At 43.6% G+C, this 20,230-nt stretch overlaps 1 protein-coding gene across 1 annotated transcript in view; it reads left to right on the forward strand.

Annotated features, from left to right (window-relative positions):
• The first annotated feature begins 3,921 nt into the window (after nucleotides 1–3,921).
• ABL2 (ABL proto-oncogene 2, non-receptor tyrosine kinase) overlaps nucleotides 3,922–20,230 on the forward strand; it is a 49,678-nt gene continuing 33,369 nt past the window's right edge. Inside the window, exon 1 of the mRNA XM_054638238.2 lies at nucleotides 3,922–4,332. Coding sequence (XP_054494213.2) covers nucleotides 4,158–4,332 — 175 coding nt within the window. The 5' untranslated portion in view covers nucleotides 3,922–4,157. The remainder of the gene's footprint in view (nucleotides 4,333–20,230) is intronic.

Below are 20,230 nucleotides of genomic sequence, written 5' to 3' on the forward strand. Positions count from 1 at the left end.
GAACCCCATGGTGGCTGAACCCCAGAAGCCAGGAGGCTGCCTGGAGTCAGGTGAGTGCAGCCTGGAGTGGCAGAGGGACACAGAGCAGCACTGCCCTGGGCCGTGTGGTGAGCAGTACCCATTGCCTTGCAGACACCCCAGGGGAGCTGCAGCTGTCCTGAGCTCCACAACTTGTTCTGGCACTGAATAAAGGCACAAAAATCTCGACATGCTGTACACAGGTATCCCTCAATCAGGCCTCTGCTGTTCTACTCACTTAGCAAATACCTTAACTAAATCCTAAATACCAGTCCAATATTTCACATACATCTGTACAGCTTTGGTATACAGAAGGTATATGATCTGGAAGAAGAACAAAGATTACTGCTAGAATTAAATTTTAAGCTGCAACCAGCATCCTTCTATCTAATTTTTCCTAAGTTCCAAGTAGAAGCTGCCCAGTTAATTCAACGCTCAGGCTCAGGAGTCTCCAGTTTGTCCACAGGCTCCTTCTGGCACAGAACCCACACTTCAGGCAGATGACAGCTAGACTGTCATGCACAGTATGACGTAAGACTGCTCAGCCAGCAATTTTTTTGAGTGTGTGATTTTTGGAGCACGCTGTGGATGAGGAGCAAATGCATCGTCAGTGCTTATAAGAAGCTTTAAGAAATGGATATACCATTAATATTTAAAGTCAGTTCAGAAGCGTTTCTAGAAATACCACATTTCTTGTCAGGCACATGACTATAACCTCAGTGATGTCTTGGTCCTTTTTACCCCTTACTTGAGCAGCTCATGAATGGCAGATTGACTGGAAACCCAAAATCACCAGGACAGTAACTGTTACTGATGCCTCATTAACACATGGTGCCAGACCTCTTCACAAGAAATTACCCTTGAAAAACAACCTGTTCCTGATGCTTCATGAGGCTGATAACATCACAGCTGATAAAAATAGATAGCATTGGTGCAGGTTTTACCTCTTGGCTTTGCATGCTTAATAACCATGACACTCTGTGAAGTAAATACTTATTTTAGCCTCCATTTTAACAACAAGGAATGGTGTGGCTCAGTGTCATCAGTAACTCAGCAGCACGGAGTCCTTTTCAGTTTGGGGAGTTTCTTGTTTATATCCCCATTGCTCTTCTAGCAGGGGCCAGAAGAGCTGTCACCAACCAGGGCATCCCCTGTTTATATGACACCATAAAAACAAAGTTGATGAGGGGATCAGTGGACCAAGGGGACCAAGTGGGGCACAGTCTGAGGGTCTAGCTTGTTTAGCACACATCAAAAATTGGCTGGAGCTCTGGGTTTTCTCTTTCTACAGGGTACAGCATGATCTTTAAAAACTATTATACAACAGCAAAACCCCCATGCTGCTGCCCTCTTCTCCTTGCAACAGGCCTTCTTAAAAAGGCCCTGCCTGACCCCATCCCCAGGGAAGATGGTTTTGTGTGTCAGACAAGTTTCCTGCAGCTGGACATTAATGTAACCCACAGCAAGCTGTTCTATGGGCAGAAGGTGCTGGGAGAGAAAATGAGAGATTTCATGAGATCTGAGGAATAAGAACACTGCTTAAATCCAATTCTCCTTGGTGCACTTGCATATCACAGTCTCTTGACACTTGTATCTTCTTTTAAAATACTAATAGCCTTCCTCTGGATAGTTCTTCATGATCAGCAAGTAAAAAGCATTAGGAAAGAAAAACAGCATTTCTGTTGATTTTTAAAGAGTGGCTCTATGCTACGTGGCAACTGCAAATGGCACGAGGGAGTTCTGTGTTTGTTGTCTCTACAGTCTCCAGAGAACATATATTTTGTTTACAAGGCAAACCATTTATAAATGCCAAATCCTGCAAATTCTAGCTGGAATGAGACCAGGAAATAGCTCCACTGCAGAGTTTACCATGGGCTGGTTCTGCCCGAGACTGCCCATTCTGTAGGAACACCCTCTGCTCATATCCACATAACCATGTCTGTACAAGGTCCTGACTTGGCACCATGTGCCCCATGCTGCACCCTGGATGTTCCCAGCACTATTTTAAGAACTGTTTTGTTGTGTGTTATTAGCAGGTCTGTTTGGAAGTCCTGATCTCCCAAATGTTCTTAGTCCATTAATTTAGCGAGTTAAGGCATTTCTGGCTCCTCGTACTCCTCATTCCCATTTACTCCATCCAGCTTGTCAGAGTACACATCAATCCAGTGGAATGAGCCACCCCTATTTTAGGCAGAATTATTATTGCAGCAGGGCTCAGTTTGAGTACATACACCAGTATGAACTCCCTGGAAGGTAGAACATGAGTTTAGATTCCTGTCACTGAAAGCTGGCTTTCACAAAGCTCTGAGAGAAATGTCTCCTCACCTTCCCACCATAGGACAGCGACAGAGGTTGGAAGCTGGTTGCCTCTGAGTGTTACCAAGCCAATTTGGCACTGTCACATCAATTCTCAGCAGTAAAGGCATCTGAGGGGAGCGGCACTGTGGCTCATCCAGGATGAAGCAACATTACCAAGACATTGCTGAAATAGTTGCTAGCATGGAGAGAGAAATACTTCCAACTGCCCAGCTCCTCTGAACTGTGACGAGCACCATTATCTTTCAGGACAAAACCTCCTGCCTTCTGCTTTGATTGGAGCACCTCATGCTAATATTACAGAAGGTGAAAGAAGTTGGTTTACTAATTAGTTACAGAATTGTATGTTCACTCAACAACAAGATGCTGCTGCTGCCAACCACTCCAGATGTTACTCACACAGCAGTGTGTGAATAACATCACATCTCCTCCTTCTCCATGCCCTTGGCCAGGACAAGTCTAGATGGGAGCCCAAGGAATCAACCCAGAGCCTGGCAACCCATGGAGATCACAGAATCAATTAGGTGGAAAAAGACCCCTGAGCTCATCGAGTTCGACCTGTGACCTGACAACACCACATCAACCAGTGGCTGGTGAGTGCCACATCCAGTCTTTCCATAAACACCTCCTGACACTGACTCCACCACCTCCTTGGGCAGTCCATTCCAATGTCTAATCATCCTTTCTGTGAAGAAATTCATCCCAATGTCCAACTTGGCACAGCTTAAATTCTTGCCCTGACCCTGGTTGCTGGGGAGAAGAGGTTGACCCTCACTTGGCTACAAAAACCTCCTTGTGCACAAGGATGACAAGCCCATCGTGGCTCCCTTCCACAGCTGGGCACACAGCCCTGGCTTTACCCTCATGCCTGCTCAGTTTTGTAGGCAAACCAGCCTGGCTGTACCCTAAAGGGACAGTGTTGCTCGGGCTGGGGCAGCCTTGAGGCCACAGCCATTGCTTGACAAAGTTCAAGAAGTATTTTGGACGACAGTGTCAGGTTTTGGTTCCTGGGGCAGTCCTGTGCAGGACCAAGAGATGGACTTGATGGGTCCCTTCCATCTCAGGAGATTCTGTGATTCTCCTGGGCTGCCCTCACGGCCGAGATAGGAGGCCTCTCCTGAGGTGTGACCTGGTGAGTCACCCGGGTGGCTCTTGCCCCTCAGCCCGTGCCCATCTGCATTCCCTCGTGTGCCCGTCCCCACTGATGTGCCTGCCTGTGGCAGTGCCAAGAGGATGGTGCCAGACTCTTCAGTGGTGCCCAGAGACAGGAGAAGGAGCAATGGCCATAAACCAAAGCACAAGAAATTCCACCTCAGCACGAGTAAGAACTCCTTTATGTTGAGGGTGGCAGAGCATTGGAACAGACTACCCAGGGAGGGCATGGAGTCTCCCTCTGCGGAGAAATTCAAAACCCTCCTGCACGCCTTCCTGTCACCTGCTCCAGGTGACCCTGCCTTGGGCCTGGCTGATCCGCAGAGGTCCCTTCCAACCCAAACAATCCTGGGATTCTGCGTGCCACGGGAGGGCGGTCTGGGCTGGGGGGGGCAGCCGCCCTCCCTCTATCCCAGCTTCCCTTCCTCCCTCCCTCCTTTCCTCCCTCGCTCCCTCCCCTCCCTGGGCGGACCGGAGGCGGCTGTGGGAGCCGCTCTGTCCCCGCTCCGCCGGCGCTCTGTGGTTTAAGATGGCGGCGGGGGCTGCGGGGGCGAGCCCGTGAGCCCCAGCCCGGAGCTCCGCGGGAGCCGCCGGGACCGGCCTCGGGAGAACCGGGACGCGCCTGCCGGGCCGGCAGCGGCGGGAGCGGCGGGATGTGAGCGCGGCCCGCCATGGGGCAGCAGGTGGGCCGCGTCGGGGAGCCGGGCGCGGGGCTCCAGCACCAGCCGCCGCCGCAGCAGCAGCCGCGGGGTCTGCGGGGGAGCAGCGCGGCCAGGCCGGCGGGCCGCCGGCGGGAGGCGGCCGGGCGCTCCGCAGAGGGAGGATTCAATGTCTTCACCCAGCACGGTGAGCGGCCGGGGCGAGGGGGAAAGGGGCGCGATCGGCCTTCCTCCCCTCCCTCTTTTGTTGTGGTGGGTTTACTGGGGGAGGGGAGAGGCAGGCGGGGGGAGCGGGGCAGCCACGTCCCGGGGGATGCTCGCCCCGGCCGCCACGTCCCGGGGGATGCTCGCCTTCGGAGGAGCTCCCCCCCCACCCGCTGGAGTTGGGGATCGGGACTGCCCGCCAGCCCCAGCGGGAGCGAGGTGGCACCGCCGGGAATCGGGACCTGCGGGGTTCCGTGGCTGTCACCGCGGCGATTCCGAGCTCTGGTTTTGTTTACAAAGGTAAAGGTAACATGTGCCTTGTCCGACTGTTTGCCGAGGCGTTTGTGACTTGCCGTTGTAGATGTGTGTGACTGTCTCGGTCCTGACAGAGCGAACAATTTCGTTTTGACTGGGGTATTACAGCTGCCATCTGATTCTAGGTTGAAGTTTTTGCCTGTCCACTTCTATTCTTATTGCTGTAAATCGAGACCGGAAATGTTTCATGTATACGTCTCTGTAACCTCTCCTAGACGGACCCACACACCTTCAAATCTCCTTTGTAACCATGTTTCTTTTTTTTTTAAATATATACTTATTTGTGCATTATGTTAAGATGTTGCCAAGTTTTGGAATGTAAGATCAACTGAAACCTGTCTGCCTTGACAAGCATATTGAGAGTAGATATGTGGATGCATCTCAAATTTTAAAGACCCGAATCAGCTCTGGAGAGCTTGGCTGGCTTGGCTTTAAGTGGAAAGAGAGTTGTCAGTGTTTATAAAGCAAGGCTGCTTCTGACAATACACGTTTTCTTTTGCTCAATAGAATGAGCTCAAGCAAAAAGATTAAGGAACGTGCAACCAGCAGTCTAAAAGTAAATATCATCTTCTGTGACTGCTGACATGTAAGTATCTATCAAAACAAGAGCACTGCACTAAATCTGGTTCTTAAAAATCTCAGTGTTATCACAGCTTCTGAGTTCAGGGAGCAGTATCAGCTTTAAAACCAAAACAGCACATGCTTGCCGAGTGCCTGACCCACAGTTAAACTAAGAGTTGTTATTTGATTGCTACTTCACGTTTTACTCTTTGTAAAAGAGACCTATTTTTGTACCAGTTTTTGTTAAAAGGCACTTTGGCTAAAACATTGCTGTCACAGGCTGCACACTCACAGTGTTAAGGACATCTCAGAAGTTATGCACATACCCCACTTCTTTCAGTGGGGTGTGTCTAAGTTTTTAGTAGCAGGGCAAGAATGCTGTAGAGACTGCTGTGTACACTCCTGCTGATGTCAAACTGTCTCCCCATGCTTTGGTACCAGGATGACTCTTTGGTTCCTGCTCTTACAAGGCAAGGACAGAAAGGGCGTTTGGGGAAGTGCATTACAGCATATGGGGATGTGTAGTGACTTCCCAATAACACATTTGACACTGACTCAAGCACTTCTTTTTGTTATTGCTGCATGTTTTAGTAGAAATTTACTTCAGCGTCCTGAACAATTCCTTCTAACTCCTCCCCACACCCTACTAAATTTCAAAGGTAGATGGTAGGGAGAATTATTTACATGTAGTGGCAGGGAAATGGAGAGGAAAAGCTTTCTGAAGCATGCATGCACACCAAGAAGACAAATTATGTGCCCTGCCAGCCCTTCTGCTCTGTCTTCCATAGAATGAGAAACAAGAATGAGCCTGGAAGGCCAACACACTGAATAAAACTGTTCAGTGCCACATAAAGAGAACATTGCTCTTGGATAAGAATGATGGTATCTATCAAAATAATTTCTCTACTATTTATATTGCTTTGGTTATCTGCTTCAGTGGTAAGGTAATGGATGTAGTTTTACTTAGGGTCTTTACTTAGGATTGTTTTTGTTATTTTCCTTGTAGACTGTAACGGAAGGTGTGCCTTAAAAACAAGAAACAGCTTTTTATTCTGTTAGATTATGAAGAAGGGGTGGGACTTTTTGGCAACCCAGCTTCTGAGAGTTTCAGAGCAGGTTTCAAACTTCTCTTCCATCTTGGTGAATGCCTCAGCTATGTTAAATTGTTCCCTGATTCCATTCACATTTTACTAGGAATGAGTTAACAAGTCAGTATTAATAATCTGTAGCAAATGCTAGTAAAGTTGGGTACCTTTCTAAATACTTGTCTTGGGCAAAACCTAAAATGCATGTAGTGTTCCTAAATCTGGAGTTCACTTCCTTTGTCAGAGAAAGTGAACTCCTTCCTGTGATCCTGACTCTCCTTGTCCAAGGGAATTTTTTATCATCAACTTGTGTTCTTATTTTTCATTTAATGACCTTCTTCTCCTGTTTTCCTTAGCCAGCAGCAAGCCAGGTTTTCTTTAAGTGAGTCATATGCTTCTGCTGCTGAGATGCTCTGGTTGCTGGTGGTGTTACTTGATCCAGATGCCTCTATTCTAGTAATTTCCTTCTGAACTCCACCTTCCATCCTGTTTCTGGGACATGTATTCACAGGGTATGGAAAGAGATGGCAAAAGCACAGGATTGTGGGTTAGCACTCTTGGACCAGTGGCTAAAGCAGCCAGTCCCAGGATGGGGCTGGATTATCTCCCTTCCTTGGCTTTCCTTGATGCAGCCATGGATGTGAAGAAGACAACCTGTTTATAAATCCCTACCTGGTGTTGGCAGCTTTCTTACCACATTGTGCCAGCAGCAAACCTTGCTGAGTACTCCTGCCAAAGTTCATTTTGAGGGGTTGCTTCTTCTGGATTGTTTATGAAAAGAGTGGAAATAAACAATGTTTTCAGCCTCAGACCTGTTTTGCTACAGGATTTTGAAGAGCAGTTTGACTCAAATGGATGAAGTGTAAAACCCTTTTTGCTAAGCTACTGGAAATCTGAGACAAACCTTTTCACCCAGCTTACTTGAACCATAGATGTCCTTGAAAATCAAGAGATTGAGTAGAGCCAGTCTGTCCCATGATTATTTGCTGGGTTACAGTTTGTGTGGCAGAAGCTCTACAGGAGAGGCACTTGGAACAAAGAATTTGAAGATGTTTTATGGAAAGAGCAAGGGATCTGCAATGTGGCACCCCACTATTCCATCATGAGAACAGACACCTGGACTGCTGGGGCTTTCAGCTCACTGTGGTATTGAGTTCTGTGTGTGACATTGAGCAGAAAAGTCCTAAACAAGCTGATACCCTCATGTGATTCCATTAGTTATGGAGCAGAGTTCTCCAGGATGCAAGGAGATAATAATGGAATTTGCAGCCTTCTGCAATTAGCCCTTCAGAGCACCCCTTTGTGAGCATTGCTGCCATGTTGTCAGTGCCTAACAGAGGCAGGCTATGGATTGTAAGCAGGCTGGTTGCTGTTGGTGTAGTAGAAAGGACGAGTGTGAACATGAGGACTGTTCAAACAGTGGTGTTCCCACGTGCACTCCACTGGAATTCAGGAGTCCCACAGCTCAAGAGGGAAGAGCTGCAGTGAGCAGTACTTACAAGCAAATTCTTACAGATCACTGCTACCAGCAAAGACAAGAAGTGCTTGCATTACAGGATGAGCTTTCCCTTCCGGAGAAGGAACAGGAGAGTGAGGAGGGAAGCCAGTAATCTCCTTATCCTTTCAGAAATTTGTTTGAGGAAAGGGGAACAAGCAACAACAACCAACAACTTCCAAGCTGCACGGACTCTACTGAGCTGGTTTGACCTTTGAACAGTGACACTTGTAATTTTCTTTCAGAAGAGCACTGATAACAGCCTACTGTACCAAGATACTCTTTGGAATGGTGTTAGCATGCTTTTCATCTCCAAAAAGACTTGCTGAGTGTTGTAGAGCACATACTGCAGGAAAATCAGATTATTTAAATCCTGGCTGGGAAGCCTTTGCAATACCTGTTTGCAATACTGCCACAGTTGCCTTGGTGATATATTTTGGGGTAGTGGAAGGCTCTGCCACACTTGAGCTTTTGATCCAGCAGGCACAGGACATTTGTTCCCTGTTTTGTTTTCTAGAGGAGGAGTTTAGCAACCTTTTATTATGTGCATCAAGGTCAGGCTAGATAAGCCTATACTTTTAACAATAAAATTATCATTAAAGCTCCCCTAAGGCAGTCAGAGTGCTATGACACATGATAAAAACATTCTAAAATAGGAAGAAGCATAAATAACACTGTCCCTTTGAAATTCTGAAACTGAAATGCTGGATGCAGGAAAATGGAAAGAAGGAGAGAAAATAGGGTCAGTTTAACAACTGCACTTTGTGGGCTGCCTAAAATGTTCTTTATTCTTCATCCCAGTGAAATGCAGCAAGCTCAGGCCAGAGCTACTTGCCCACAGACTTTCCTGTCAGTAAATGCCCTGTGCAGATGGAATATAATCACTGTATTCAGTGCCTGGCTTTTTGTACTGTAAATCAGAAATCTTGTGGGACCACAATATATAAATAACTCATAACTAATTATTTGGGGAATAAAGGACAGTTCAGCTGAGTGTCTAGGGGAACATCCCTTGTAGAACATGAATTTGTAGGCGTGTTCTCTATTGCATCCTTCTCCATGATATCTAAATTATTCCTGCAGATCCATTGCATTAAATATTGATTTTTATACCTTGTGTTAAGCTGGGATTTTTGTATAATGAATTTTGCAAAAGAGAGGAGGCTACCAACTCTATGGAAGGGACAATATAATACTGACTACCGATCTAATTCTTTTCACACAGATAGTGAACACAGTCTGAAGAAGGTAAGACTGAAATGAAGTTACCTCAAAAGGTTTTTACTCAGAACCAACTTAAAAATCAAATTTCAAAGCCCAGACACATCTCTAACTTCTCAGTTCTCCCCATGTAGCAGATGGTGTGGTACAAGTTGTTCTAGCAATATTTCACAAACTTGCTATTGCTTGCAAGTGAAATGTTTTGCAAAAAAAATTTGTGGGATTTTTTTTGGAATTAAGGACATGGCCAAGTGAACAAATCGGTGGGAAATGAACAGGGACACTACAAGCAAATTACTGCAAGTGTCTTAAACCATCCTTTTTTAATCTAGTGGCATCACCAGCTCACATAATGAGGGTGGGGAGAGTTGGACTGTCTCCTGGAGATGCTCTAGCAGGCTTGGCTTCAGGAATATTTCATGGCTGGTACTTATTACAGATTCTGGCACAGTAAGCCTGAAACCATGTTTTCTCTGGTGTTCAGGAGGAGTGACCTGCTCTGTGACCCACTTCAGCATAGATCATGTTTGTTTGTTCCTAAAGCAGGCCAGTCCTCGCCCAAGTCAAACTGTACTTGGTAGATCTTTGTTTTACAGCTAAAGCCAGAGGATCCTTAGCATGATTTATTCTAGCTCATTTCTCTTAGTCGTCACAACTTAATGTTTCCAGGATACTTACTATCCATAAACTGCCTTCTAAGTACTGCTGACAGCTGGCTAATTTACAGCCATAAGCAACTATCAAAATCCAGCTAAGACAAACGAGGAACCAGCACTTTGTACTCACTCCAGTAGGGAGGAGTGGGGAAGTTGTTAAAAGTAACACAGCTGGGTTTTGTGTGGTGGCTTGCAGAGCTCGTTTTCACCTGGTTGTGTTTCAGAAAGCCAGGGAGGGATGGATGGATGGGTGACCACAGGCCAAAGCCTCAGGTACATCCTGTTTTCAGCCTGATCTCCCAAATCCCCAATCCGTTAGCAGTGCTTTCAGCAGCCTGTAATTACACAAGGCTTGCAGTGCAAATGGCCCCAGGACTGGCTCTGCAGGTGAATCTGCAATGTAGGCATGAGTTTCCTCCTTAACAGCCTTCAGCACAGTATGGACTGGTAAAGAAATACTTCTCTCAGTTGTTTGGGCCACTGGCAGCCTCTTTCCCTCCCCACAGCAGGAAAGAAAACTTGTACTGAGGGGCAGCAGCATTGACTTGCTGGGTCTGAGGTCGTGGTTTTCTCACCTTACTGCATCATCCTTCACATTTCTCTGGCTTTGTGGTTATGAAATACTTTATTTTAAAGTATTTCTTGGTATTACCCATAGAGATTGTTCTCTCTGGAGTAAGTGACACTTACAAAACCATTGAGGCTTCCTGTTGGTAACGCTGCAAACCACAACAACAAAGCTTTTTTCTATTACCCATATCTGCTTAGGAAGTTGCCTGTGCTTTGTGGGCTCTCTATAGAGACATGAGCATCTCTCACTATGATTACTTGTCTGCAGCTGGGTGTAAATTAACTTCTTAATAGGTGGCTTTCAGTACCAGTTAATTCAGCAGAACAATTACAAAAAAAACCAGCCCTGAAATAACTTTGCCTTTTTTGAAGAGGAGACAAAGATATACAGAAGTATTTCACAAAAAAATTAAATTAGTTTTGTTTCAATCTTCTGGTGCTCTTTAGAGGTCTGTTAAACATACTTCTTTACTTCTTTTTCAAGAATTTCCCTTCCTCTTCTACCATTAACCTTATAATCTTAATCTTACTAAGAGACTTCAATTAAAAATAACTACATGTATTAATAAACTTGGAGCTTCACTTATATTAATTTGAAAGTTTTCTGTGACAATAGTGATGCAAGAATTGGGATTACAGTTATGTAAGAAAAGTAGCTCTTAAATGAAGGAACACTCCTTTTTCTATAGGACAGCATGCCTCATCCTTTAATTTATAATGCTGCTGGGTTGGATCTTGGCCTCTTTCCTGGTTTATTTGATGTTTTCTTGGTTTTATTATTTATTATAAGTGAAATGGAAGTAGCTGCTTCTTGTTATAAGCTATAAATGGCAAAGGCATAGGAACCATCTCCTGCTGCTTTTGGGTCAAGTTAGCAATTGAATTATAGGATAAGAGGATGAGAACATTCTGGATTTGTGACCCTGTGCACCTCCATGTCCATTTCTCCTTTGTTTCTCTAGTGATAATCCCAACAACAAAGCATCAAGCATGTCTTGGCTATTCCTATTTGTTGTCATCTCAGCTGAGATCAGCAACGTGGCTAATTTTGAAACAGGTTTCAGGCTTGCCTCTGGTTGAAAGAAATTGTGGGAATATTGGCTTAATTATATGAATATTATACATTTTGGAGCATGTAGCACAGATCATGAAGTGCTCCTGTTTTTCAGATTGTGTTTTCAGTTGGACTAATTTGTTTTCAAAAAGTTAACTGCAGAGAGTGGTGTTCTTCAGCAAATACACACCAAAACCTACAGGAACTGCAAAGTGAAGGGATATTCCCCATCACAAATCTGTGTACACTCCAGCATGGCCTGGGGCAGGAGCTTGTTTAAATATTATCATATCCAAGTAGATTGGTATTACCTCCTATATTAACCCTAAATATCAGAGATCTAAAAGGTGCTTACAGAGCACAGATCTGTTTTCTAGATAAAACCCCAAAATATCTGTACATTTGAATTTCATATCCCCTGGACTGTGAAGATAACCCTTCAAACCCAAGCTGGAGTGTAAATGAATATAATGAGGCCTTCCTTAGCCTGCAAGGTCAGCTCAGTTTCTCAAGCTGATTTGCAAGCCTTTGCTGCTCAGGGTTGGTTTTGCTAACCAGCAGTGTCACAGAGTTACCAGGACTGTTCAGTTTTACTGCTGCTATTCAAAAACCCGTGGGAGGCTGCACGACTGATGAGAATATCAATTTTGGGCTGCTGCTTAGGAAAGCCAAGAGCAGAAGTTGAGCTAAGGTACAGCTGTAATGGTATTTCTGAAAATTGCTTAATAATAGAAGGAAACTGGAGAGATTATTTAGATTAGCCTTAAAGGGTTTTTAAAAAAAGAAATTTTCAAGTGTTATTTCCCACCCAGCAATCTGTCAAAACTGGCCAATTAATGAAAGTGTACTGCTGTTTAGCAGTAAAAAAAGCCTTTTTACGCCAGTCTTTTAAAAATTGGTACAAACTGGGTCATCTAGGAAGAAGGAAATGCACTCTAAGAAATCTGAATAACCTTGAAGATGTTTTGAATAGTGACCTAGCTTCCTTCTTCCATTAGGTCACTGGGTGCAGCAGAACTCAAGGTTATACAGGCCTGACTGATTTGCATAAACATGGACTTAATGCTTGTGTTTAATGCAATTTTTTTGTTAAAAGACAAGTTTAAATTACAAGGCTTTTTCTATGTTCACCATTCCCTTCAGTACAAGTGAAAAAGAAACAGCGTCCATTGTCTGAGAGCTGATTTGTGGTTCATTTTCTCTTGTAAATTTAGTTTTTTCATCTATAAACTGACAAATAAAAATTTCAGTCTAATCAGTGGCAGCTCTCAGGCTCAGTTCCTAGATACTAAAGTTAAAATAGGGAGTTTTTACAACTTGAACTGTGAATTGCTGAGTGTCCTTTGTGTGCTCTTTGGAATATTGTTGTTTTTAATAAGCAGAGTGTTGGTAAAGTTGCTCTCCCAGTGGCACCTTGATCAAGGCAGAAAGGCTGGGGTGGAGGTGAGACCTTGAACAGGTGCTCTGAAAGTGCTTTCTTTGATCATTTTGTGATGATATCACTCAATTCTGGTTTGTTTTCAAACCTGCTTTTCACTGACATGGATGGCATCAAGCAAGCCTGATGAGCTTTATCATTTGTGGCAGTAAAATATCAATTAAAAATAAAATAGTGAGAGCCACCTCTCTGCAGGCTTCCTGTGCTCTCCTCTCCTGCCTGGGAAGATGAGTAGGGTTTGGGGAGGTTCTGGCATCTCTTTCTGAGGCAGGGAGCTGAGCAGAGCTTGTGTGATCAATACACTGTGAAACCTGTGCTCTGGCCTGATTGCTCACTGAAGCACAGCAAAATAGTTTTTCACTAGTCATCAATTGTATGCTCATTATTCAGGGTTATGTTTGTTGGGTTTGCATAATTTTATGTTGAAAGAAATAGAGAAAGCAGAGGTACTTCATGAGATTAAAAAGGCTTTATCTACAGAAGATCCTTAGAATAAATAGGAAAATGGTAAGGTTTTGTAGTGTTAGTGTTTCAAGTTGTATTTAACCTTTTTTTAAATTCAAGATCTTAACCCTGTGGATATAAGGTTTGCAACATAGATGTTGGGAAGAAGCTGGTTTTTCATGTTAGAAGAAACTATAATTAAATTTTTTTTTTACTAATCTAATAAATTTGAGTCTGATATGAACTACAGAAGAACAACAAGCCCATTTTTCATATTTTTTTTTTCTTCCAGAGGTGCTGTAGATGCCTTAGGATTGCTTTGCTTACTCAGTAGGTGCCCAAATGCTGGTTGGAGTGGCTTGGCCTGCCATAGCTATCCTAGGAGAGAGAAGTCCAGCAGGTTGAACCCTTACTACATCTGCTTTGTTAGAAAATGTTTTCACTTTTAGGTCATCATAAAGAAATATATTTGAGTTTTTTAGGGGTAAAATGTACTTAAAGAAGGCACTATCCTATCAGACTAATTGTTTATGTGGTAATTCTTGCACTTAGTTAGAAATATAGATGTGCTTAAAAAAAATTGAATTAGACCACAGGGCTTATGTCTGTCAAAGCTGAGGTTGGCTGTAGTTTTGTGCAGAAATTCAAATTCTTATTTTGAATATGCCTGTATAGCTTCCATCTACTTTGTTGTCAAAGGGTTGAGCTAAATTTGGATCAGACACTTGGCATGTGTCTTTCTTTCCATCCACACACAAGCTTGCACTGTGACAGCAGCACAGGGACATTTTCTGTGTGCCATGGCAGCATTTCTGCTCAATAAAACCCCTTGGTTCTCATTTCCTGCTCGATGGCAAAGCCTGGAACTGCTCCTAGGTGCAGCCTGACTCTGGAATAAAGCTCAGCTGGGCTCCCAGTGCCTGCTCTGCCCCAGGTGGGGACTCAGTTTCAACTCTGAAATTTTCAAATTACATGGGAAAAGGATTGATCACAGCTGCTCGTGCCAAACGCTATTTCCAGCCTGCCACGAGAGGGTGCTCCAATGCCTTCATTTATCCTTTGCTAAAAGGTTTTTTCCAGTAAGAAAAGTGGGGTGTGTTATTTAACATGACTGTGTTACAGTGCAGTGCTTTAAGTAAGTGTTGGTTATGAAAGCAGGCAGGATCCCCACGGCAAAAGGCAGATGTGGCCGTATTAAGATGTAACAATACATGTTTATTTTGGTTTTGCCATTAAGAGCTGGGCTGTTTCCCTTTCAGTTGTTTTTGTTTCTGTTGGGCTTTATCCTAAGTTCACTTCATCTGCCAGCAAGGGAAGTTTCCCAACTTGTTTATGTGCAAGTATGCAGACAGCTTTCGTGCATGGAAGGACATTAAATCTGATACTTTTGCTAGGTAATCTGAGCACTCAAATTAAGAATCACTTCTCATTGCTTCTGTGCACTTCTCATCTGTAAAATCACAATTATGCTTGCTTGGTTTATGGAGCTGTTTAGACTTAATTTTGGCACAAACAAACCCAGGAAAGCTGTCTGCAGGCTAAATTAAATGTTCAGTCATACACTCTTGTCTCATCCTGTAGGCTTTGGAGAAATGTGTTTGTTGTGGCTCTAGCCTGTATTTCAAAACATTTGTGGCGTGGTAATAGGTCCAAGGGAAGGGTAATGTTTGTGTTAATTGTTGGACTTGAAAAGGAATCCCAAAGCACTGCACTTTGCTCAGTGTTATCTCTCAAATATCCATAAAGAGACTGAAGCTCCAGTGAATTAAAACAGAGACAGAACTGTAGAGTAATGGCTTTGGCTGCCCAGCAGTAGGGAAATGCAAAGGGAATTGCAGTAAAGCATTCATGCACTTGGGCTGGTGTGGGAAACAGGATCTCTGCAAGGACATCCCAAACCTGGTGTTAAGGGCAGGTAATTACCAAAAAATAAAATCTGACACAGCAGTGGTGTTAGCATAGATAACACCATTGACTGCTGTGTTGTTACACTAAACTGGGATGCATTTGTGTTTTTCTAAAAGTCATGTATTAATAGTAGCCAGTGAAAGGCCATGCTGAAAGAAACACATTAATGAGTCCTGAACCAGACTCCTACCAAGGAGATATGGAAACCTGTTTAAAATACAACCAAGGGAGACTTCCTGTCTGCATACTGTCATGCAAAAGCAAAGGCATGACTTCTGGCATGCTGGAGATGCCCTTTTATTCTCCCACAAACTCTCCTAACTTGCTACAAAGTTGAGATCTTGGGTGCATTTCAGGCCTTGGCATCTGGTTTGTTGCTTCCTCCCATCAATTCTTCCTCTCACAGAAAAATACTTTTCATCACACAGTTACCCCCTGAGCTGCAGGGAGGTGGGCTTGTAATTTTTGAAACCCAATTAAAGCCATTAGGCAAAGAACACCTCTGTTCACAGTTAGTAGAGAAGTAGACTCTAGTACATAGAATTTACTGTTTTCATACAGCAAAGTGAAGGCTGCGACTCCAAGGATTGCTCTTGTGCTTTTAGAAATGAGATGGTGGCCCTGTGTTGGGAACAAGTGTCATTCCATGGACAATACTGTGTGAAATGAGGATGGTTGAGGTTTAAGGGGAAACAGAATTGAATGTCCAGGAATTGATGCTGGTGACTAAGTAGGAAGAAAAATTCCCTTTCCTCAGAGCATTTAGCATTCTTACTCAGCTGGTGTCTTACTTGGAGCCATATCTATTCTGAAAATGAGACAGGTGATGCACAATCTCTTTCTCTCTGACTGTGTGCTCCTAGTTTGTTCCCAAATTCTTTGGCTTATTGACAAAGGATGTCAGCTCTAGAACCAGGAATACAGATGTGCAGGAGCTGGAGAAAATAGCTTCTCCCTATGAAGGTACCATCTCTCTCTCTCCCTCTCTGTATATATATATTATATACATATCTAAAGATACTAGCATGAGTAAAAATCTCTGCAGTTAGAAAAACTATTTTCCATAGTAGCTATTTAATTTTTTTTCTGCACTGACAGGGTAGTCAGTTTATAAAAGGAAGACTGTTTTGTCACGCAGATAAAGTGAGGCATGAGCACACAAAATGGTTTATGCAGCACATCTCTAGCAGGACTATGGATGCAATACCCTTTCCACAAGCCTTTTTTCCAAGTTTGACTGTAGAGGTTTTCTATTATGCTTTGCCCCATGGCAGGTTTTTTAACCTTTTTTGATGCTTGAACTCAAAGCTGTTTATTTTAATCCTACTTCATGAGTGTGAGTAAGAGTAGGAGTTTTTGTTTAGACAACATCAGGAGTTGGGACAGTAACTGTTTTCAGAGTCTTTTATGACTTTGAAAGTGTTAGTTATTAATTACATAGTGTGAAGGTTTTGTAATAAAAACTCTGAGTATTGCACTTTAGGAAGGATCACTGATCAACACCAACTTGAGTCCTGCTCTGCCATAGCTTCCAGATATTTAGGAAATTACTTTTGCTTTGCTTTAGACCTCCTTCATAGTATAAATTTATCCTACTACTCTGTAGGGCTGTCAAAAGAATAAAATACCAAAACTGCAAGACACTCAATATATCGAGTGCTACAAAAATATCCTGTATAGTATCAAGCCACAATATTAGCATGCCCTGACTGAGAATGTTGTGTAGGCTGTGAATTTAATGTGTCTGAGAATAGGCATTTACTGCTGGGTAGAGCATGGTTAGCAGCAGTGAGAGGAGTCACCCACAAAGCAGGTACAGCCCCAGCAGAAGTCTGGGATTTAACACATCCTCTTGCTCTTCCATCCTTTAATTGCTCATAAAACATTTCAGCAACAATTGTGGATCTTACTGTTTAGTTACCTGAGCAGGGGAGATTGTTACCTACTAGGAGGTTTAGAAATAAATCTTACTAGAATTCATATCCTCAATGGAAAAACATCATTGCCTCTTGTGACAAATCTAGAAAGCAATGATCCAGATTTAGAAAAACCTCACAGTTTGGGATGAAATACTCATGCTGCTGTTTCCTGACTGCCTCTTGGCTAAAAGAAAATCAGTGGGTGGCAGGTGAGCCCTCTCAACTTTGTATGGTAGCCCTCATGCAACTTTAAATCTGAAAAAAATGTGCCTGCACACCTCATTGCAAGGAGGAATGCCTGGTCCTTGCTTCCAGAGACAGCTGCACAGCTAGCACATGTGTCTGCACCATGATCCCCACCACAAAGCTCCAGACAAAACCAGGAGAGGAATCTCAACAGCTGCAGAAGGTTCAGTTTATGAATCTTAATTAGGGTTAGGAGTTGGTGGAGGTGTTTCTTTTCATAATTGTCTAGTGATGGTTGGAAGGGCTCCAAATCCCAGTTCAGGTTGTCTGGGTAATGCTGTGTCTTCACAGGGGAGGAGTTCTGAGCCTGTGTGAGTGCCACATCCCTCTAAAAATACAGAATGCTTTTATGGACCATAGGGTTTTTCTGTGCCCTACCAGGGTGCTCTTAGTTCTCCTTCCTCTTTTCCCCTGCCCAAGTTACACATGTTTTTGCACAGCCTCATTTTTCCAGTTGTGTTTTTTCTTTGAGAGGAGGGTACCACCCTTGCAGCTCTTATGACATTGGCAAAGCTCCCACAAAAACTGGTTTGAGTCCTCCACACCCAGACCTGGTTATTTTCCCTCATCAGTTTAAAGGAAAAACCTGTATTTTATGTATTTGTCTTAGATTACAGCAGCCACCTTCATGCACTAAAAACAAAGCAAAGACTGGCAGTTTCCCTGTTTTTCTATTTTACCTGTTACCATGTAGGATGCCTTCCCCTTGCTTTAGAAACAGAATCATTAGACTCCATATATTTTGAGTAACTTAGTTTCAACCTGCTTCTACAGCATGTATGTCATGTATGAAGTCTGTTATAAATAATCTGCCTGTAATATTCCCCACATATAATTTCTAAAACATTTACTAGGAATTTTCAACATAAGAGGAGTAGTTTGGAGTTTTTTGGGGTTTTTTTGGTTGGTTGGTTAGGTTTTTTTCCCCTGTGATAGGGAGGAGTTATAAGTTGATCTAGGGAGTAGCTAATCTCAAAGTAAAGTTTTACAGGATATAGCCTACTTGTATCCTGGTCATCTGAATGACAACGTGATAAGGCTGAATGGATGGAAACTTGTCAGAAGAGACCAATATTTGTGCCCAAAGAGTCTGGTTCTGCCAATGAATCTGTTAGTCTAGTTTTGTAGTAATTAGGAATGAAGTTCTTACCCTGGTAATCTTTCAGTGCATTTTCATCAGACCCAATTCAGAAGTGGAAGTTTTACTGAGCAGGCACGTTTGATGATGTTGCTGGGAAGAGGAGACACCATCCCAGATTAGTCAGTCCTTCTGAGGGCTGATTCCACTTGCTGGATTTGCTCACAACTATTTGATGTTTGCCATTACTCAGTCTCTGGCGTCAGAGCACAAGGTGTGACCCTGTGTGTTTAAGTCACTGATCTTTCTAGAGGAAAAAAAAAAAATCATAATCTTGCTCTATGCAGGTCCCTGCTGGATATTCTCCAGGCTCTCATTTTTTGTCTATCAGTCATTGATTTGGGTGCTGTTCAGAGGCTTTCCCTTTTTTGGGGCACCATTCATGATGAAAGCATGACCTTAAGGGGTGTTGGTGCCACAGCCTCTGCTGATGCATCGTGCTGGAACTTCAGCATCCTTGTTGGAGGAACTTAGTGTGCTGGGTGCTTCCAATTTACAGCTCTTGGCTCAGTTTTTCAGGGACTGATCATACAGGCTTTTAAAGAATTTAACATGGTTCTGCATGTGTGGTTTATTTTAGACTTAAAGACTTCACTCCCAAAGCAATAATAAGTCCATATTTCCTTGCCTCGCTGTTTTTGACAGTTTTGGCACTTGCTCAGCTCTATTACCTATCCAGGTTACTTCTAAGCAGCAGCAGCTCTGTTACAGTGACTTTTAAGTGCTTCAAGTAGCTTGAAAATAGTGAGAAGACAGTTTCTGGCAGTGATGTAGATGAACAGGAAACATGTCATTAATTCTGAAGACCCTTCAAATAACTTTCAAATATTAATTAGCTCCTTATTCTTCTAAGCTGAAAACCCATTTTAAACCTGAAGCACCTCAGCTTTCAGTCAGGAGTTAATGGGATCTGCCTCTGGATGCTCCATGGCTTGCCAAGGAGCAGCTAGCTCCTGGGCTGAGGCATGACTTGGAGTTTGCCTCAAGGGTACTTTTTCCAAAGAAATTTGCAAATTAAGTAACAGTCACAGCAGCTTGGAATTGCAAAAGAGAGCTGCCCTGAAGGGCAGGTTTAGTGGCATCTCCAGAAGCTGGCAGTGACTGACTGGCTTGTAGTAAATAAGGGGTGTCCATAAGGGTGGGGTAGAGAAGCCCTTGGCTGCTAACAGGATCTGCATGGGATGGTAAATGTTCTGCTTCCTAACTACTGTACTGAGGAGAGCTGTGGTCATTTAAATAGCTTCAAAATCCAGCATTGTCATAGGTAACTGCTGTAAATAGTAGAAATGAAACTGAAAGATCTCCCAAGCTGCCAAAAGCTTTGGAGTGGCTTTAATTTCCAGTACCTGGACAAAAGACGGAAGACAGGATCCCTTTGCTCTAAGAGGCTGAGTCAGAGTGAGTACAAGTTCACCATGAGTTTTGGTAGCTTGAGTAGCTGATTTGGAGTAGGTTTGTACTTTGAGAGGCTCAAGAGAGAATGCTTTGAGAGGAGCATATGGAGGACTGCCTGTTGTCTTGGGATTTCCAACTTCAAGACAGCACCTGGTGTGCTGGTAGAGCCCAGCAGTGAGCCCTGATCCCACTTTGTGTGGCTGGGTCCTGCAGGGATACAATACAGCCCTGTGTAATCCAAGCAGTCAGCTGTCTGACAGCCAGTACAGGCCAGCAACAACTGGGAATGTTTTTCTGTGGAGTGGGAGGAAGAAGGAATGAGGTGGAACTCTGTCGACTTAGAAAAAAGAAAATATCTCAATTGAGCAAGAGAAAGGGACCGACCTTGGCCTTTCAGACCAGAAGATGTGGGGATGCTGCAAGTTAGCACAGCCAG

The sequence above is a fragment of the Agelaius phoeniceus genome, chromosome 8 (assembly GCF_051311805.1).
Source record: "Agelaius phoeniceus isolate bAgePho1 chromosome 8, bAgePho1.hap1, whole genome shotgun sequence".
In the NCBI taxonomy this organism is placed as follows: domain Eukaryota; kingdom Metazoa; phylum Chordata; class Aves; order Passeriformes; family Icteridae; genus Agelaius; species Agelaius phoeniceus.